Here is a 16,631-nt window from a genome sequence, read left to right on the forward strand (position 1 = left end):
AAGTAGTGATAAAGAAAGAACTTTAAAAGCAGGAGGAGAAAATAAAACAGTTAACTACAAGGAAACCCCATAAATCAATCAGCAGATTTCTCACCAGAAACTTTGCAGGCCAGAAGATAATGACATGATATATTCAAAGTACTGAAAGGGAAAAACCTACAACCACGAATACTCTGTCCAACAAGGCTATCATTCCAAATGGAAAAAGAGATAAAGTTTCCCAGACAAACAAAAGTTAAAGGAGTTCATGACCACTAAACCAGCCCTACAAGATATGTTAAAGGGGACTCTTTGAATAGAAAGGAAAGATCATAGTAAGAGCAACAAAAGTAGAAACACAAAAGCAGAAAAATAAGTATATCTGTAAAGATCAGTGAAAGAACTCACAAAATATGACACCATTTACCTAAAATCTGCCAAGATGAGGAATTCAAAGAATGGGTTCAAATTAAGTGGCCATCAACTTAATACAGACTTCCATATGCAGAAGACTGCTATATACAAACCTAATAGTAGCAACAAATCAAATACCAGCAATAGATATGCAGAAATAAAGACAAAGGAATCCAAGTATATGACTAAAGAATAAAGAAGGCCAGCTTATTGTGAGAGAAGAGGACAAGAGGAGGAAAAGAGAACTACAAAACTACCATAAAACAATAACAAAATGGCAATAAATACATATCTTTCAAAAACTACTCTGAAAGTAAATGGACTAAACACTCCAATCAAAAACATAGGGTAATGGAAAAAATAAAAAAGCAAGACCCATCTATTTCCTGCCTATAAGAGACTCATTTTAGACCTAAAGACAGTTTGAAAGTGAGAGGATGGAGAAATATTTATCATGAAATGAAAAACAAAAGAAAAGCCAGAGTTGCAATACTTATATCAGACAAAATAGACTTTAAAACAAAGACTGCAACAAAGGAAGGACACTACAGTCCCTCATGGTTCATCTCCCTCTCTGATTTCCCCCTTCATTTCTCCCTTTCTTCTCTTATTGTCTTCCATACTACTCCTTATGTTCCACATATGAATGAAACCATATGATAATTGTCTTTCTCTACTAGAATATGGAATCTGGAAAACAAACCGGGTTTTAGAGATGAGAGGGGTTGGAGGATGGGCTAGCCCAGTGGTTGGTATTAAGGAGGGCATGTATTGCATTGAGCACTAGATGTTATATGCAAATACTGAATCATGGAAGACTACATTAAAAACGAATGAAGTACTATACAGTACTAATAAATAAAAAGGACTCTATGTAATAATAAAGGGGACAATCCAACAAAAAGAAACAATTGTAAATATTTAGATACCCAACATAGGAGCACCCAAATACACAAAGCAGTTAATAAAAAACATAAAATAAGTAATTGATAGTAATACAATAAAAGTAAGGGACTATAACATCTCACTTATATCAACAGACAGATCATCGACACATAAAATCAACAAGGAAACGGTGGTTTTAAATGACACATTGGACCCAAAGGATTTAACAGGTATATTCAGAACATTCCAACCTAAAAAAGCAGAATACACATTCTTTTCAATTGCACTTTGAACATTCTCCAGAATATATATCACATATTAGGCCACAAAACAAGTCTCAAAAAATTTAAAAAGATCAAAGTCATACAACACATCTTTTCTGAACACAATGCTATGAAACTAGAAATAAATCACAAGAAAAAACATGGAAAGAGCACATATATATGGAGATTAAATAATATGCTACTAATAAATGAGTGTGTCAAATAAGAAATCAAAGAGGAAATTACAAAATACATGGAGACAAATGAAAATGAAAACACAACAGTCCAAATTTTGGGATGCAGCAAAAGCAGGGAGATTCTAAGAGAGAGCTTGGTGATAGTAAAGAGAGCACATATTGCATGCAGCACTGGATATGGTGCATAAACAATGAATCTTGGAACACTGAAAAAAATTAAATTAAATAAGAAAAAAGGGAGTTCCATGTTGGAAGTTTATCACCATATTGGCTTACCTCAAGAATCAAGAATATTTTCAAACAAACTAAACTTACACCTAAAAGAGCTAGAAAAAGAACAAAAAACAAAACCCCTAAACAGTAGAAAGAAGGAAACAATAAATATTAGAGCAGAAATAAATGAAATAGAAACTAAAAATAATATAGATCAATGAAATCAGGAGCTGATTGTGGGAAATATCAACAAAATTGATAATCCTTTAGCCAGATTCATTTTTTAAAAAAGTGAGAGAGAGGGGACTCAAATAAACAAAATCAGAAATGAAAGAGGGAAAATAATAATTGACATCACAGAAATATAGAGGATTATTGGAGAATACTATGAAAAATTATACACAAATTAAATAACCTAGAAGAAATGGATAAATTCCTAGAAATATATGACTTTCCAAAACCAAGCCAAGAATAAATAGAAAATTTGAACAGACTGATTACCAGCAATGAAATTGAGTCAGTAATGAAAAAACTCCCACGAAAAAACCTCCAGGACCGGACAGCGTCACAGGTGAATTCTACCAAACATTTAAAGGAGAGCCAGTTTTATGTCTTCACTGGAGAAGTGTGTGTTCATGTCTTCTGCCCATTTTTTGACATGATTATCTGTTTTTTAGGTGTTGAGTTTGAGAAGTTCTTTATAGATCCTAGATATAAGCCCTTTGTCTATAGTGTCATTTGTGAATATCTTCTCCAATTCCATGGGTTGCTTCTTTGGTTTTTTTTGACTGTTTCCTCTGCTGTGCAGAAGCTTTTTATCTTAATGAAGTCTCAAAAGTTCATTTTCACTTTTGTTTCCTTTGCCTATGGAGACATATCTTGAAAGAAGTTACTATGGCCAATGTCACTTCTGATAGGTTCCTGGATTCTGATATATGACTGTCTCACATTAAAGTCTTTCATCCATTTTGAGTTTATCTTTGTGTATGGTGTGAGAGAATGATCGAGTTTCATTCCTCTATACATACCTGTCCAATTTTCCCAGCACCATTTATTCAAGATAATGCCTTTTTTCCACTGGATATTTTTTCCTGCTTTGTCAAATATTATTTGACCATAGAGGTGAGGGTCCATATCTGGGCTCTCTACTCTGTTCCACTGGTATGTGTGTCTGTTTTTGTGCCAGTAGCGTTCTGTCTTGGTGATCACAGCTTTGTAATAAAGCTTGAAATCAGGCAATGTGATGCCCAACATGATGCGTTGTTTCTCCTTTTCAACAATTCCTTGATGATTCAGGGTCTTGTCTGCCTCCATACAAATTTTAGGATTGTCTGTTCCACCACTTTGAAAAATGCCACTAGTGTTTTGATCGGGATGGCATTGAAAGTATAGATTTAAAAGGAGAGTTAATACCTATTTTTTTAATACCTACATTTTATAAACTATTCAAAAAAAAAAAAAAACAGAAGAGGAAAGCAAACTTCCAAATTCATTCTAGGAGGCCAGGATTAATTTGATACCAAAACCAGATTAACTAGAAAGAAAGAGAACTACTATCCTCAACAAAATACTAGCAAACTGAATACAACAATACATTACAAAAAATTATTCACCATGATCAAGTAGGATTTATCACTGAGTTACAAGGGTGGTTAATATTCACAAATCAATGTGCTACATCACAACGTGGTCATGACAGTAAGAGAAAGAATTTTTTAAAATATGATCATTTCAATAGAAACAGAAAAAAAACATTTGAAAAAGTAAAAAAAAAAAAATCTATTCATGAAAAAAGACTTCAAAAATGTAGGTACAGAAGAAAATTACCTCAACATTTTAAAGGCCATCCATGAAGAAACCCCAGTGAACATCATCCTCAATAAGAAAAAAATGAGCACTTTCCTCCTAAGGTCAGGAAAAAGACAAAGATATCCACTCTTACCACTTTTATTCAACATAGTACTCGAAGTCCTAGCCACAACAATCAGACAAGAATAAAAGCATCCATGTGTCTGATAGCCATTTGTATGTCTTCATTGGAGAAGTGTCTGTTCATATCTTCTGCCCATTTTTTAATATGATTGTCTGTTTTGTGTGTGTTGAGTTTGAGAAGTTCTTTATAGATCCTGGATATCAACTTTTTTTGTCTGTACTGTCATTTACGAATATCTTATCCCATTCTGTGGGTTGCCTCTTTGTTTTCTTGACTGTTTCCTTTGCTGTGCAGAAGCTTTTGATCTCGATGAAGTCCCAAAAGTTCATCTTCGCTTTTGTTTCCTTTGCATTTGGAGACATATCTTGAAAGAAGTTGCTGTGGCTGATATCGAAGAGGTTACTGCCTATGTTCTCCTCTAGGATTCTGATGGATTCCTGTCTCACGTTGAGGTCTTTTATACGTTTTGAGTTTATCTTTGTGCATGGTCTAAGAGAATGGTCGAGTTTCATTCTTCTACATATAGCTGTCCAGTTTTCCCAGCACCATTTATTGAAGAGACTGTCTTTTTTCCACTGTATATATTTTCCTGTTTTGTCAAAGATTATTTGCCCATAGAGTTGAGGGTCCATATCTGGGCTCTATACTCTGTTCCACTGGTCTATGTGTCTGTTTTTATGCCAGTACCATGCTGTCTTGGTGATCACAGCTTTGTAGTAAAGCTTGAAATCAGGTAACATGATGCCCCCAGTTTTATTTTTGTTTTCAACATTTCCTTAGCGATTTGGGGTCTCTTCTGGTTCTATGCAAATTTTTGGATTATTTGCTCCAGCTCTTTGAAAAATACCAGTGGAATTTTGATCAGAATGGCATTAAAAGTATAGACTGCTCTAGGCAGTATAGACATCTTAACAATGTTTATTTTTCCGATCCAAGAGCATGGAATGGTCTTCCATTTTTTTGTGTCTTCAATTTCTTTCTGAGTGTTCTGTAGTGCCTCGAGTACAGTTCCTTTACCTCTTTGGAAAAAATGTTCATCATCAGTAGCCATCAGGGAGATTAAAATTAAAACCACATTGAGATACCACCTTACACCAGTTAGAATGGCCAAAATTAGCAAGACAGGAAACAACATGTGTTGGAGAGGATGTGGAGAATGAGGAACCCTCTTACACTGTTGGTGGGAATGCAAGTTGGGGCAGCCTCTTTGGAGAACAGTGTGGAGAGTCCTCAAGAAATTAAAAATAGAGCTTCCCTATGGCCCTGCAATTGCACTCCTGGGTATTTACCCCAAAGATACAGATGTTGTGAAAAGAAGGGCCATCTGTACCCCAATGTTTAGAACAACAATGGCCATGGTCGCCAAACTGTGGAAAGAACCAAGATGCCCTTCAATGGACAAATGGATAAGGAAGATATGGTCCATATACACTATGGAGTATTATGCCTCCATCAGAAAGGATGAATACCCAACTTTTGCAGCAACGTGGACAGGACTGGAAGAGATTATGCTGTGTGAAATAAGTCAAGCAGAGGGAGTCAATTATCACATGGTTTCACTTATTTGTGGAGCATAACAAATAACATGGAGGACATAGGGAGATGGAGAGGAGAAGGAAGTTAAGGGAAATTGGAAGGGGAGGTGAACCATGAGAGACTATGGACTCTGAAAAACAATATGAGGGTTTTAAAGGGGAGGGGGGTGAGAGGTTGGGGCAACCAGGTGGTGGGTATTGGAGAGGGCATGGATTGCATGAAGCACTGGGTGTGGTGCAAAAGCAATGAATACTGTTATGCTGAAAAGAAATTTTTTTAAAAAGTTAAAAAAATAAAATTTTTTTAAAAAAAGAATAAAAGTATCCACACTGGTAAGGAAGAAGTAAAACTTTCACTGTTTGCAAATGACACAATACTCTTATATACAGAAAACCCTAAAAACACTCTACCAAAATCTTTCTAGCACTGATAAATGAATTCAGTGAAGTCATAGGATATGAAATCAATGTACAGAAATCTCTTGCATTTCTATACACTAATAGTAAGGCCCCAGAAAGAGAAATTAAGAAAATAATCATGTATAATTGCACCAAAAAATAAAAATACCTAGGAATAAATTTAACCAAGGAGGTGAAAGACATGTACTCTGAAAACTGTAAAACACTGATGAAAAAAAACTAAAGAGGACAATTGGAAAGACAGACATTCCATGCTCATGGATTGGAGAACACATGGATTGTTAAAATGTCCATACTATCCAAAGCAATCTTCAGATTTAATGGAATCCCTAACAAAATACCACTATCATTTTTCACAGAGCTAGAACAAAAAATCCTAAAATTTATATGGAAACACAAAAGAACCTAAAAAGCCAAAGCATTCTTAAAAAAAAAAAAAAAAGCTGAAGGTATTAATTCCAAATTTCAAGTTATATGATAAAACTGCAGTAACAAAAATAGTATGGCACTTAAAGGAACATAGTAGAAAGCCCAGAAGCAAACCTTAGATTATACAGTCAGTTAATTAATCAATGAAGGAGGCAAGAACATCTACATCCAAAAAATGAAACTGAACCACTTTTTTTACACCATCACAAAAAAACACCTCAAAATGTGTTTAAGTCCTAAATGTGAAAACCGAAACCATAAAAATCCTAGAAGAAAGCGCAGGCAGTAATTTCTCTGACATCAGCAGTAACAATTTTTTCTACATATGTCTCCTAAAGCAAAGGAAGCAAAAGCAAAAATAAGCTATTGGGACTACATCAAAATAAAAGTTTCAGCACAACAAAGGAAACAATCAACAAAACTAAAAGACAACGTACTGAATGGCAAATGATATATCTAATAAAGCATTAGTATCCAAAATATAAAAAGAACTTATAAAACTCAACACGTAAAAAACAAACAATCCAATTAAAAATGGGCAGAAGACATGAATAGACATTTTTCCAAAGACCTACAGATAGCCAACAGACACATGAAAAAATGCTCAACATCACTCATCATCAGGGAAATTCAAATCAAAACCACAATGAGATATCACCTCATCCTTGTCAGAATGGCTAAAATTAAAACACACACACACATACAGAAACAAGTGTTGATGAGGATGCAGAGAAAAAGGAACCCTTATGTACTGTTGGTGAGAATGAGAAGTGGTGCAGCCTTTATGGAAGACAGCAGAGAATGAGAAGTGGTGCAGCCTCTGAGGAAGACAGTATGGAGAGTTCTCAAAGAATTAAAAATAGAACAACCATATGCTATAGTAATCATGCTACTAAATATTTACCCAAAGAATATAAGAACACTAATTCAAAAGGATATATGTACCCCTATGTTTATTGCAGTATTATTTACAATAGTCACAAACAGAAGTGGCCTAAATGTCCATTAATGGATGGATAAAAAAGATGTGGTATGTATACAGATGATGATGATGAATATATAGGTAGACAGATAATTGATAGATATAATGAAATATTGTTCCGCCATAAAGAAAGAATGTCTTATTATTTGCAATGACATGAATGGATCTAGGGAGTATAATGCTTACTGAAATAAGTCAGTCAGAGAAAGACAAATACCATATGATTTCACTCATATATGGAATTTAAAAAACAAAACAAATTAACATAGGGAAAAAAGAGACAAGAAACTACGTAAACTGATGGCTACTGGATGAGAGGTGAGTGGCGGTATATGAGTGAAATAGGTGTTTGGGATTAAAGAGTACTTATCATGATGAGCACTGAGTAATGTATAGAACTATTAAAATCACTGCATTGTACACCTGAAATTAATAATACTCCATGTTAACTGTAATGGAATTAAAATGAAAAACTTAACTAAAAAAATTCACTTAACCCACAATTGTATGTCAGGAAATTTGTCATCGGTGAGCAAGAATGAAACAGTTTTATCTACGAAGATATTCAAAACAGAATCGGTAACAAAGAATAGAAAGCAACCAACATGACCAACAAAGGTAAAATAGTGATATATCTACATGTTGTAAGCATAAATATATTCTATTTTGAAAGAATAACTAGTGGCCTGGTAAAATGTTCACAATATATTATGAAAAATGAAAGGTAAGACACAATGAGATTAAAATTTTTGTTAACCAGTATATATGTATCATGAGAGGTATGTAAAATGTAAGAAAACACAACAAATTTTTATCAGTGGTTATTTCTTGGTAGCAAAATTATGAGTTGATTTTATATTTTATTCTTTTACTTTCAAATATTCCTTTGAATATATATTTATATAGTCAGAAAAATAGTATTTTTGATTTGTTTTTAAATAAAATGGGAAGTCAACATTTTGCACTGTGTATCGTAGGAAGCCACCTTTTTTGAAAGAAATTTTGAAATGGGGTAGATTAAAGTCAATTCAGTGCATTTGCAACTGCAAACTAAGAATTTTATGCAAATAAGGGCTGAATATTTAGATGACCATCTTTTTAATGATTTTATTTATTTGACAGAGAGAGAGAGCAGGGACAAGCAGGGGGAGCAGCAGGGAGAGGGAGAGGCAGACTCCACACTGAGCAGAGAGCCTGACCTGGGACTCAATTTAGGGACCCTTAACCAACCAATGACCATATTTCATGACCAAACTGCTCTGATTTGTAAACAGCAATGACCTGAGAAGAATGATCAGAGGTGGAACCAGACAAAAATAAGACATGACTTTTGAACATTACTAACCAGAGAGACATTTTTCCTTCATCTATGAAGGTGGATGCAATTCTTAAGGCCACTAGCTAAAGAGGTTTTAGAAAAGATAACTGGCAGTCTTGCTCCAGTCTTTCTGAGGTCCCCAACTTCCCAGCTTTCACCACTGTAACTCTGCACACAAGGTGCTCATATAGAATAGAAATACAAGGCCTATTGGATAAGTTCAGTGTGCACAATATTTTACCCACTGGAGCTGAACCCTGAGCCCTGTGCATAATCTGAGTAACTGCACACAAACTCTTTCAGTCAGGCAGAAGTCCTGATGATGATGATGATGATGATGATGATGATGATGATGGTGATGATTAGTTTTTCGGGGGTAAAATTTAGTGACTCATCAGTGCTCATTACATCAAATGTTCTCCTTAATGCCCATCACCCAATTACCCCATCCCCCCACCTACCTCCCATCCAGCAACCCTCAGTTTCTTTCCTATAATTAATAGTCCCTTTATGATTTGCCTCCCTCTCTATTTTCCTGTTATTTTATTTTTTCTTCCCTTCCCCTATGATCACCTGTTTTGTTTCTTAAATTCCACATATGAATGAATTCATATGGTATTTATTTTTCTCTGACTGACTTATTTCACTTAGCATCATACCTTCTAGTTCCATCCCCATTCTTGCAAATGGCAAGATTTCATTCTTTCACATGGCTGAGTAATATTCCATTGTATATGCACACCACCTCTCATCCATTCATCTGTTGTGGACTTCCAGGCTTTTTCCATATTCCTGATTATTATGTCAAAGTTACACTGGAGAAAATATCAGACTAGCATGTACTGTTGCCCTAAAAACCTTCTAATCTTTTATGAAATTACTACAGTCCTCTGAAGCCTACTTGTGAGACCAACCAGTATTTTTAAATGGCCATGAGAGTCCCTATGGTTGAGTCCAGGTAGGGCTGTAAGCAGGTAGAAGGCTAGTGTATCATATGCTTGGCTGACCAAAGAAAATAAGACCAGGGGCATGTGAATGACAGCCTTCCAGGTCTACAGAAATTGGGAATCCAGTCCAAATAAAAAGCCCTGGAATTTGGGGGTGCAAGTCTATATCTCCCATTGCTGCCCCTTTCAGGGCACTTGTCTCTGAAAGCTGTTGTTGTTGTTTTGGTTTTTTTAGCTGTGCTCCAGTGAAGAACCATCACTGATTACAGCAAAAATAAGATGATGAGGTGAGTTACACTGCTAAGGCCACTGATGTATTTGCTATAGTAAAAGTTGTTTTCATTAAGAAAACTCTTGTTGACATCATCAAGACAGCATGGTACTGGCACAAAAACAGACACATAGATCAATGGAACAGAATAGAGAGCCCAGAAATAGACCCTCAAATCTATGGTCAACTAATCTTCGACAAAGCAGGAAAGAATGTCCAATGGAAAAAAGACAGCCTCTTCAATAAATGGTGCTGGGAAAATTGGACAGCCACATGCAGAAAAATGAAATTGGACCATTTCCTTACACCACACACAAAAATAGACTCAAAATGGATGAAGGACCTCAATGTGCGAAAGGAATCCATCAAAATCCTTGAGGAGAACACGGGCAGCAACCTCTTCGACCTCTGCCGCAGCAACATCTTCCTAGGAACAACGCAAAAGGCAAGGGAAGCAAGGGAAAAAATGAACTATTGGGATTTCATCAAGATCAAAAGCTTTTGCACAGCAAAGGAAACAGTTAACAAAATCAAAAGACAACTGACAGAATGGGAGAAGATATTTGCAAACGACATATCAGATAAAGGACTAGTGTCCAGAATCTATAAAGAACTTAGCAAACTCAACACCCAAAGAACAAATAATCCAATCAAGAAATGGGCAGAGGACATGAACAGACATTTCTGCAAAGAAGACATCCAGATGGCCAACAGACACATGAAAAAGTGCTCCATATCACTCGGCATCAGGGAAATACAAATGAAAACCACAATGAGATATCACCTCACACCAATCAGAATGGCTAAAATCAACAAGTCAGGAAATGACAGATGCTGGCGAGGATGCGGAGAAAGGGGAACCCTCCTACACTGTTGGTGGGAATGCAAGCTGGTGCAGCCACTCTGGAAAACAGCATGGAGGTTCCTCAAAATGTTGAAAATAGAACTGCCCTATGACCCAGCAATTGCACTATTGGGTATTTACCCTAAAGATACAAATGTAGTGATCCAAAGGGGCACATGCACCCGAATGTTTATAGCAGCAATGTCCACAATAGCCAAACTATGGAAAGAACCTAGATGTCCATCAACAGATGAATGGATCAAGAAGATGTGGTATATATACACAATGGAATACTATGCAGCCATCAAAAGAAATGAAATCTTGCCATTTGCGACAACATGGATGGAACTAGAGCGTATCATGCTTAGCGAAATAAGTCAAGCAGAGAAAGACAACTATCATATGATCTCCCTGATATGAGGAAGTGGTGATGCAGCATGGGGGCTTAAGTGGGTAGGAGAAGAATCAATGAAACAAGATGGGATTGGGAGGGAGACAAACCATAAGTGACTCTTAATCTCACAAAACAAACTGAGGGTTGCTGGGGGGAGGGGGTTTGGGAGAACGGGGTGGGATTATGGACATTGGGGAGGGTATGTGCTTTGGTGAGTGCTGTGAAGTGTGTAAACCTGGTAATTCACAGACCTGTACCCCTGGGGATAAAAATATATGTTTATAAAAAATAAAAAATTAAAAAAAAAAAGAAAGAAAACTCTTGTTGAACTGATCGGATTATGCCTTTTATGCTTGGCAGAGACTGATGACATCTAAACACTAAGAAGTGGTCAATTGCTAAGTTTCAGATTTTGTCTCTTAGCTGTGGGGGAAGCAATGTGTCAGAGTTCTGCTGAGACGTATGTTCAAGTGTCCCCTTGGCTCCCTGCCCAGTCTTGTCCCTCCATCCCATGCCCAAGTCTTCCAGGAGTGTTGATTAATAAATGTTAGTGTCCCATCAAAATTGTCAAAATTGTCAAGATTGGGGCACCTGGGTGGCTCAGTGGGTTAAAGCCTCTGCCTTTGGCTCAGGTCATGATCCCAGGCTCCTGGGATCGAGCCCTGCATCAGGTTCTCTGCTCAGCAGGGAGCCTGCTTCCCTCTCTCTCTCTGCCCTGCTTGTGATCTCTGTTAAATAAATAAATAAATAATCTTTTTTTAAAAATTGTCAAGAATTATTAGCCACTCATGAACAACACAAATGGTCAGTATTTAAGTCTTCCAAAATTCAGTGTTATATGTAGAGGCTGATGTTGATTCTTACCTGGGTATGACAGTTGGGGTTTTCTACCAAGCTCAGCCCAGCCAAGTAGTGCCCTGCCAAAGCCCAAGGTCACAGCCTCCACAGGCTGCAGGTCACTCTGCCTCTCAGGCAGAGCTGCTGTTCCAATCTTAAGCAGGACTGGTTCTGAGAATCATTGCTGTGCATACATGAGCTGTGAGTTTACAGTCCAAGAACTTTAACGAAAATCTTGTTCAACACCAAATGAATGTCAGTTTATTTTAGCAGCACTGTTTTATGGGGACCCTCAATGTTCATTCTGCCCATTCATCTGCCTCCATGGAGCCACATGAAAACAGGCATGCTGGGAGCCAGGACCCCAACAAGGGCCCTGTTCCTTTGGAGCAGCTTCTCCTTTGCAGGAGCAAGCACTGGCCACTCTTCTCCATGCTGGACTCCATCTCTGTACTGCCCTCCTGATAGGTGCCCACTCATGTCCTTTCAAGTGCAGGCTTTTTCATTGGTCAGTCTGGTAGGAGGTCTTCAGACTCTCATTAAGCATCCCAGTCATATATAGTCAAGTCACAAATCTCTGTTAGAATTTTCAAGAGAACAACATAAAACACCCAGCAAGCCTAAAACTATTTCTTGACCCCTAGTCTCAATCTGAATTATTCAGAATATCTGAATCATGCTCTGTGTTATGAAGCTAATCCCAGTAATAAATTTTTAATTTATTTAGCTAAACTCACCTACACTAACGTCTAATTGCTAAATTCATGCTTTTCCTCCTGCTTAACACTTTGCTTTGCTATTTTTTTCTAATTAAGTGAGTTTAGGGATTAAGCAGACAAATTTAAAATAAGTTTTAAAGTACCTGAAAAATTCCATGAAAGAGAATCCATATCCATGCTGCTCTGCAATTCCTGCACAAACAACATTTGCTGATGCTCCAATCAGTGTCCCATTGCCTGGAATCAAAATTTTAAAAGTAAAATAAAATCTCAGTTTGTCTCGGTGGTAGGCTTCTGTTCTCTTTTGTTCTGAAATATGCAATCATCTCACAGGCTTTTGATTTGATGATTACTTTATAGGTACTATCAAAGTGATTGCTTTGCAAATATCTGCAGAAAACAAAAAACTGATAACCAGAAAATAAGTTTGCTGCTTGTAAATTCTGTAATTCATTTATAGAAAAGACTATGACTGCTCTATGTAATAGAAAAGAAGAAATGTTAAGTAGAATTGGCAAATCACTGTGGCACATGGTGACACCTATATTTTAGAGGGAAATGTAAGCCAGACCAACCACCATAGGAGAGAACAGGTATTTTTAGAGCAGTAGAATTGGGATCTCAGATAAGAACCAACTTTCTTAGGACTTCAGGCCTGGACACTCACCAGAAAACACTGTGGATAGAAAGATGGATGCAAACAAAGACAATAATAAAATACCATTCTGTGAAAGCCTTTTTAACAGTGTACATGGTCTGTGGGAAATCATAACCTGTACATGCTTAAATATTAGTGAGACCTTGTGGTAAGGGATATGGCCCAAGGCCAGCCCCCAACATGTTGACTAAGTCAGGGAAAGATGAATTTGCTTGATGAAACTGATCAGCATCTTCTAACTCCCAACCACAAATGTCAGGGTTCAGGAATAGGCATATGACCCAGGCTCACCCAGTTTTACTCAGTTCTGACATATGTGTATAAACCACTAAGGAAAAGACTCTCTGTTTCCTAAAGAATGGGGAGATATGAGACACAAATATGGAGCTTCTTACTGCATGTTGGCACAAGGGAGAAGTCTCTCTGAAATCAGACAACATAAATAACAGAGCAGGAGGAGGAGGACCTCGGGTGAAGTCCTGGCTGCATAAGCTGAGCCCTTGTGTGCTATCTTTTCTGAGCACCCAGCATCATATTATCTCTGGGTCTTCTGGGGGCACTGAGCATGGAGAGAAGTACAGAGCAATGTGGACTTCTGAAGTTCTCTCCTAGAGGAGGCATACAACCTCAGCCTATTTTCTAGGAGATCTCCTTGCAGAGAAGATATCAGTGCAGATGACACTCCACTGAACACATGCTTCTGCTCCCCTCCTTCTTCATGGTCCTTACCTTCTCCTTGAAACACATGGCAGGCAACACAACCTCCTGTCAGGCATGCAGCCTGGACTGCTTGTGCAAAGGCTCATGAAAGCAAGCTCAAGCTTCATCTTATTCTCTCCGCTTTTCATCCATAGAAGACTTAGACTGGGTTTTTCAGTGAAAACCTTTGAAACGGCATGCTGCATCCATTTATATGCTTGTTTAAAGGGTGAAATATAGTTGAGGAATCAAAATTATGAGACTTTTGGTTCTTAAGAACTCGGTAAAATCTTCCAGAGTCTCCCCAGCACCCTGCAGCCACTGATCCCAAACCTTGTGATAGTAATGCCTCCCTGAGGTTGATCCACTCTGCTTGTGGCCACTGTGTTCCTGGTGTCCCATTTTTGTGACAGTCCCACTATTTCTCAGTGCACTTCAGAGTATATGGCCCTACCCAGAGAATCAGGAAGGGCAGTGGAGGATTTGCCCATGACCAAGGAGAGAGTAGGTCATGACAGGCTGACATGACAGGCTACTGTGTGAAGGACAGACTTTAGGGTGGTCATAGAGGAAGCTGATTATGAGACACACAGACTATAAGTGATACCAGCTTGCTCCAGATGATGTGGGAGGCAGATCAATGTTCCCAACAGCCACGGCCAAGAAGTCCACACCTTAATCCTTAGAAGCTGTGCTTATGTCATCCTGTTACCCTGTATGGCAAATGGGACTTTGCAGAAGTAATTTAAGTTATGGACCCTGAAAGAGAGGGATTACACTGGATTTTCTGGGTAGACCCATTGAATCACATGAACCCTTAAAAGCAGAAAACTTTCCCCAGTTAGAAACAGAAGAGAAGCCTCAAAGAGAGAGTCAGACAGATCCCAGGAGGGTCAGAGAGAACCCAGTGGGGGTGGTAGAGGAAATGGAGTAGGGAAAGTCAGAGAGATCCCAGAGGGTCAGAGGGATCCTAGGAGAGAACCCAGAGGGGAGTGGAGGTATTCCCACCATGAGCAGAACTCCACAGTGTTGCTAACTCTGGGATTTAGGTCCAAGTGTCAGAATAAGAGAGGCCTTTAGGAGCTAAAGGCAGCCCCTCTGACAGCCAACAAAGGATGGGGACCCAATCTTAGAACTCCAGACACCTGGATCCTAGCAATAATCTGAGTAAGCTCAGAAGCAGATCCATCCCAGAGCTACCAGAAAGGAGCACAGCCTGGGGACATCTTGATCTTGGCCTCATGAGACTCTAAGTAGAGGCATAGCTGAGATAATAAAGTTTGTCTATGTGTTATGGTAGTGATAGAAAGCTCATGTAGATGATTCCAGGATTCCAGGACCACTCTGAGACCTCTTGTCAGAGGTCAGAGAACTGAGTCTATATTTTCATCTCAACGCTGACATCTGTCTCAACCTACCTCCCTGATTTATATTAGCTTCTTCTAACTTCCTAGCCTTAGGCAGCTCTCCTTTCTACCCAGCAAGCTGACCTCTGTGGACAGATCAGCTCATACCTTCTGGGGGCTCATGGGGAATCTCTTCCTAGAGAGACAGGAGATGCATAGCAGGCATGAGAGATCAGAGAGGCCAAGAGAAATGTTCAGAGGGCTAGGGTCATCAGGCCATGGCCAGGTAGTAGGGCTTCCCCAAGGAGGAAGAGATTTAGGAAGCACCAAGAAAATGAGAAGAAACAACAGGTTCAACAAGACATAGGGGCATATATAGGTCTGAGTATGGGATGAGTTCTGCTGAAGGATTTGAGGAAGACAAAACCAGATTTCTACTCAGTGTCTCTTCAGTGTCAGAAGCATTCTAAAGACTTGGCATCTCATCTTCACCATGACCCCTGAGGTCCCCAGTGTCTCCAAGAAGAAACTAAGGCACAGAAAGGGAACATGCTGAAATATCAGGGCTAGGAAGTGATCAGTCCAGGACTAGAACCAACTGTTTTGACTCCAGAAGAGGATCAGAGAAAGCAAGATTCAATCTGCATGATAAAGGCCCAAGGCTCTTCTATTGTCAGTCATGCAGAGCATCTGAAGTTATTCCACAACAATGATGACTCCAGACAGTCTTCTCTTGGTGCTGTTATACCAACATACCTACCCCTTGACCCAGCCAACCTGCTGGCTCCTGCTCTGGGTGAGAAAACCTGTCAATGAAATTCCATACCCTGGTAAGCCATCAGGCCCTACAATTGTTTCCCAAAGTCTGCCAAAGCCGAGGATCCTCAGATAATCCTGCCCCACCAGCCTCCTTTGCAGACCAGGACCCTCAGTGTCTGGGTGGTGTCTGCCCTGCCACCCCCAAACAATGCTACTCCATGACTTGACATGGAGAGCTCTGCTTCTGGACAACATGGAGCTTAACAGATGGCCCAGGGTCACATTCAGCAACTTGTGTGAGCCCTAAACTAAAAAGCAACATTTTATTCTCTCCTGTTAGGGATTAATGATTGAAAAAAATACCCCCTTCTTTCCAGTTAAAATGGCATTGTCTGGATCAATAATATCTTGTCATAGTACAGTTGGTATGAATTCCTTAATAGACCACTTGCCAAAAAATGGAAGGTCCTTTCCATTTCCCACCTCATGTTGCCAGAGTGCACTGGCTTGGTAGGTAAATTTGTTCCAGAGTGCTTCTAGATTCAGGGAATGGAATGGGGAGATTCTCAAGGATCCAAGGGAAGGTGTA

General features: G+C 38.6%; 1 protein-coding gene across 4 annotated transcripts in view; it reads right to left on the reverse strand.

The window, feature by feature from the left end:
• The window catches only part of OCA2 (OCA2 melanosomal transmembrane protein), a 455,591-nt gene that overhangs the window by 183,897 nt on the left and 255,063 nt on the right, over positions 1-16,631 (reverse strand). For 3 of the 4 annotated variants that reach the window (XM_059180248.1, XM_059180246.1, XM_059180245.1), the window contains one exon: positions 12,724-12,817. In XM_059180248.1, coding sequence (XP_059036231.1) covers positions 12,724-12,817 — 94 coding nt within the window. Of the gene's footprint in view, positions 1-12,126; positions 12,439-12,723; positions 12,818-16,631 lie in introns of those variants that run through there. The other variant, XM_059180247.1, reaches the window with a different exon arrangement.

The sequence above is a fragment of the Mustela lutreola genome, chromosome 7, assembly GCF_030435805.1.
Source record: "Mustela lutreola isolate mMusLut2 chromosome 7, mMusLut2.pri, whole genome shotgun sequence".
NCBI lineage: Eukaryota > Metazoa > Chordata > Mammalia > Carnivora > Mustelidae > Mustela > Mustela lutreola.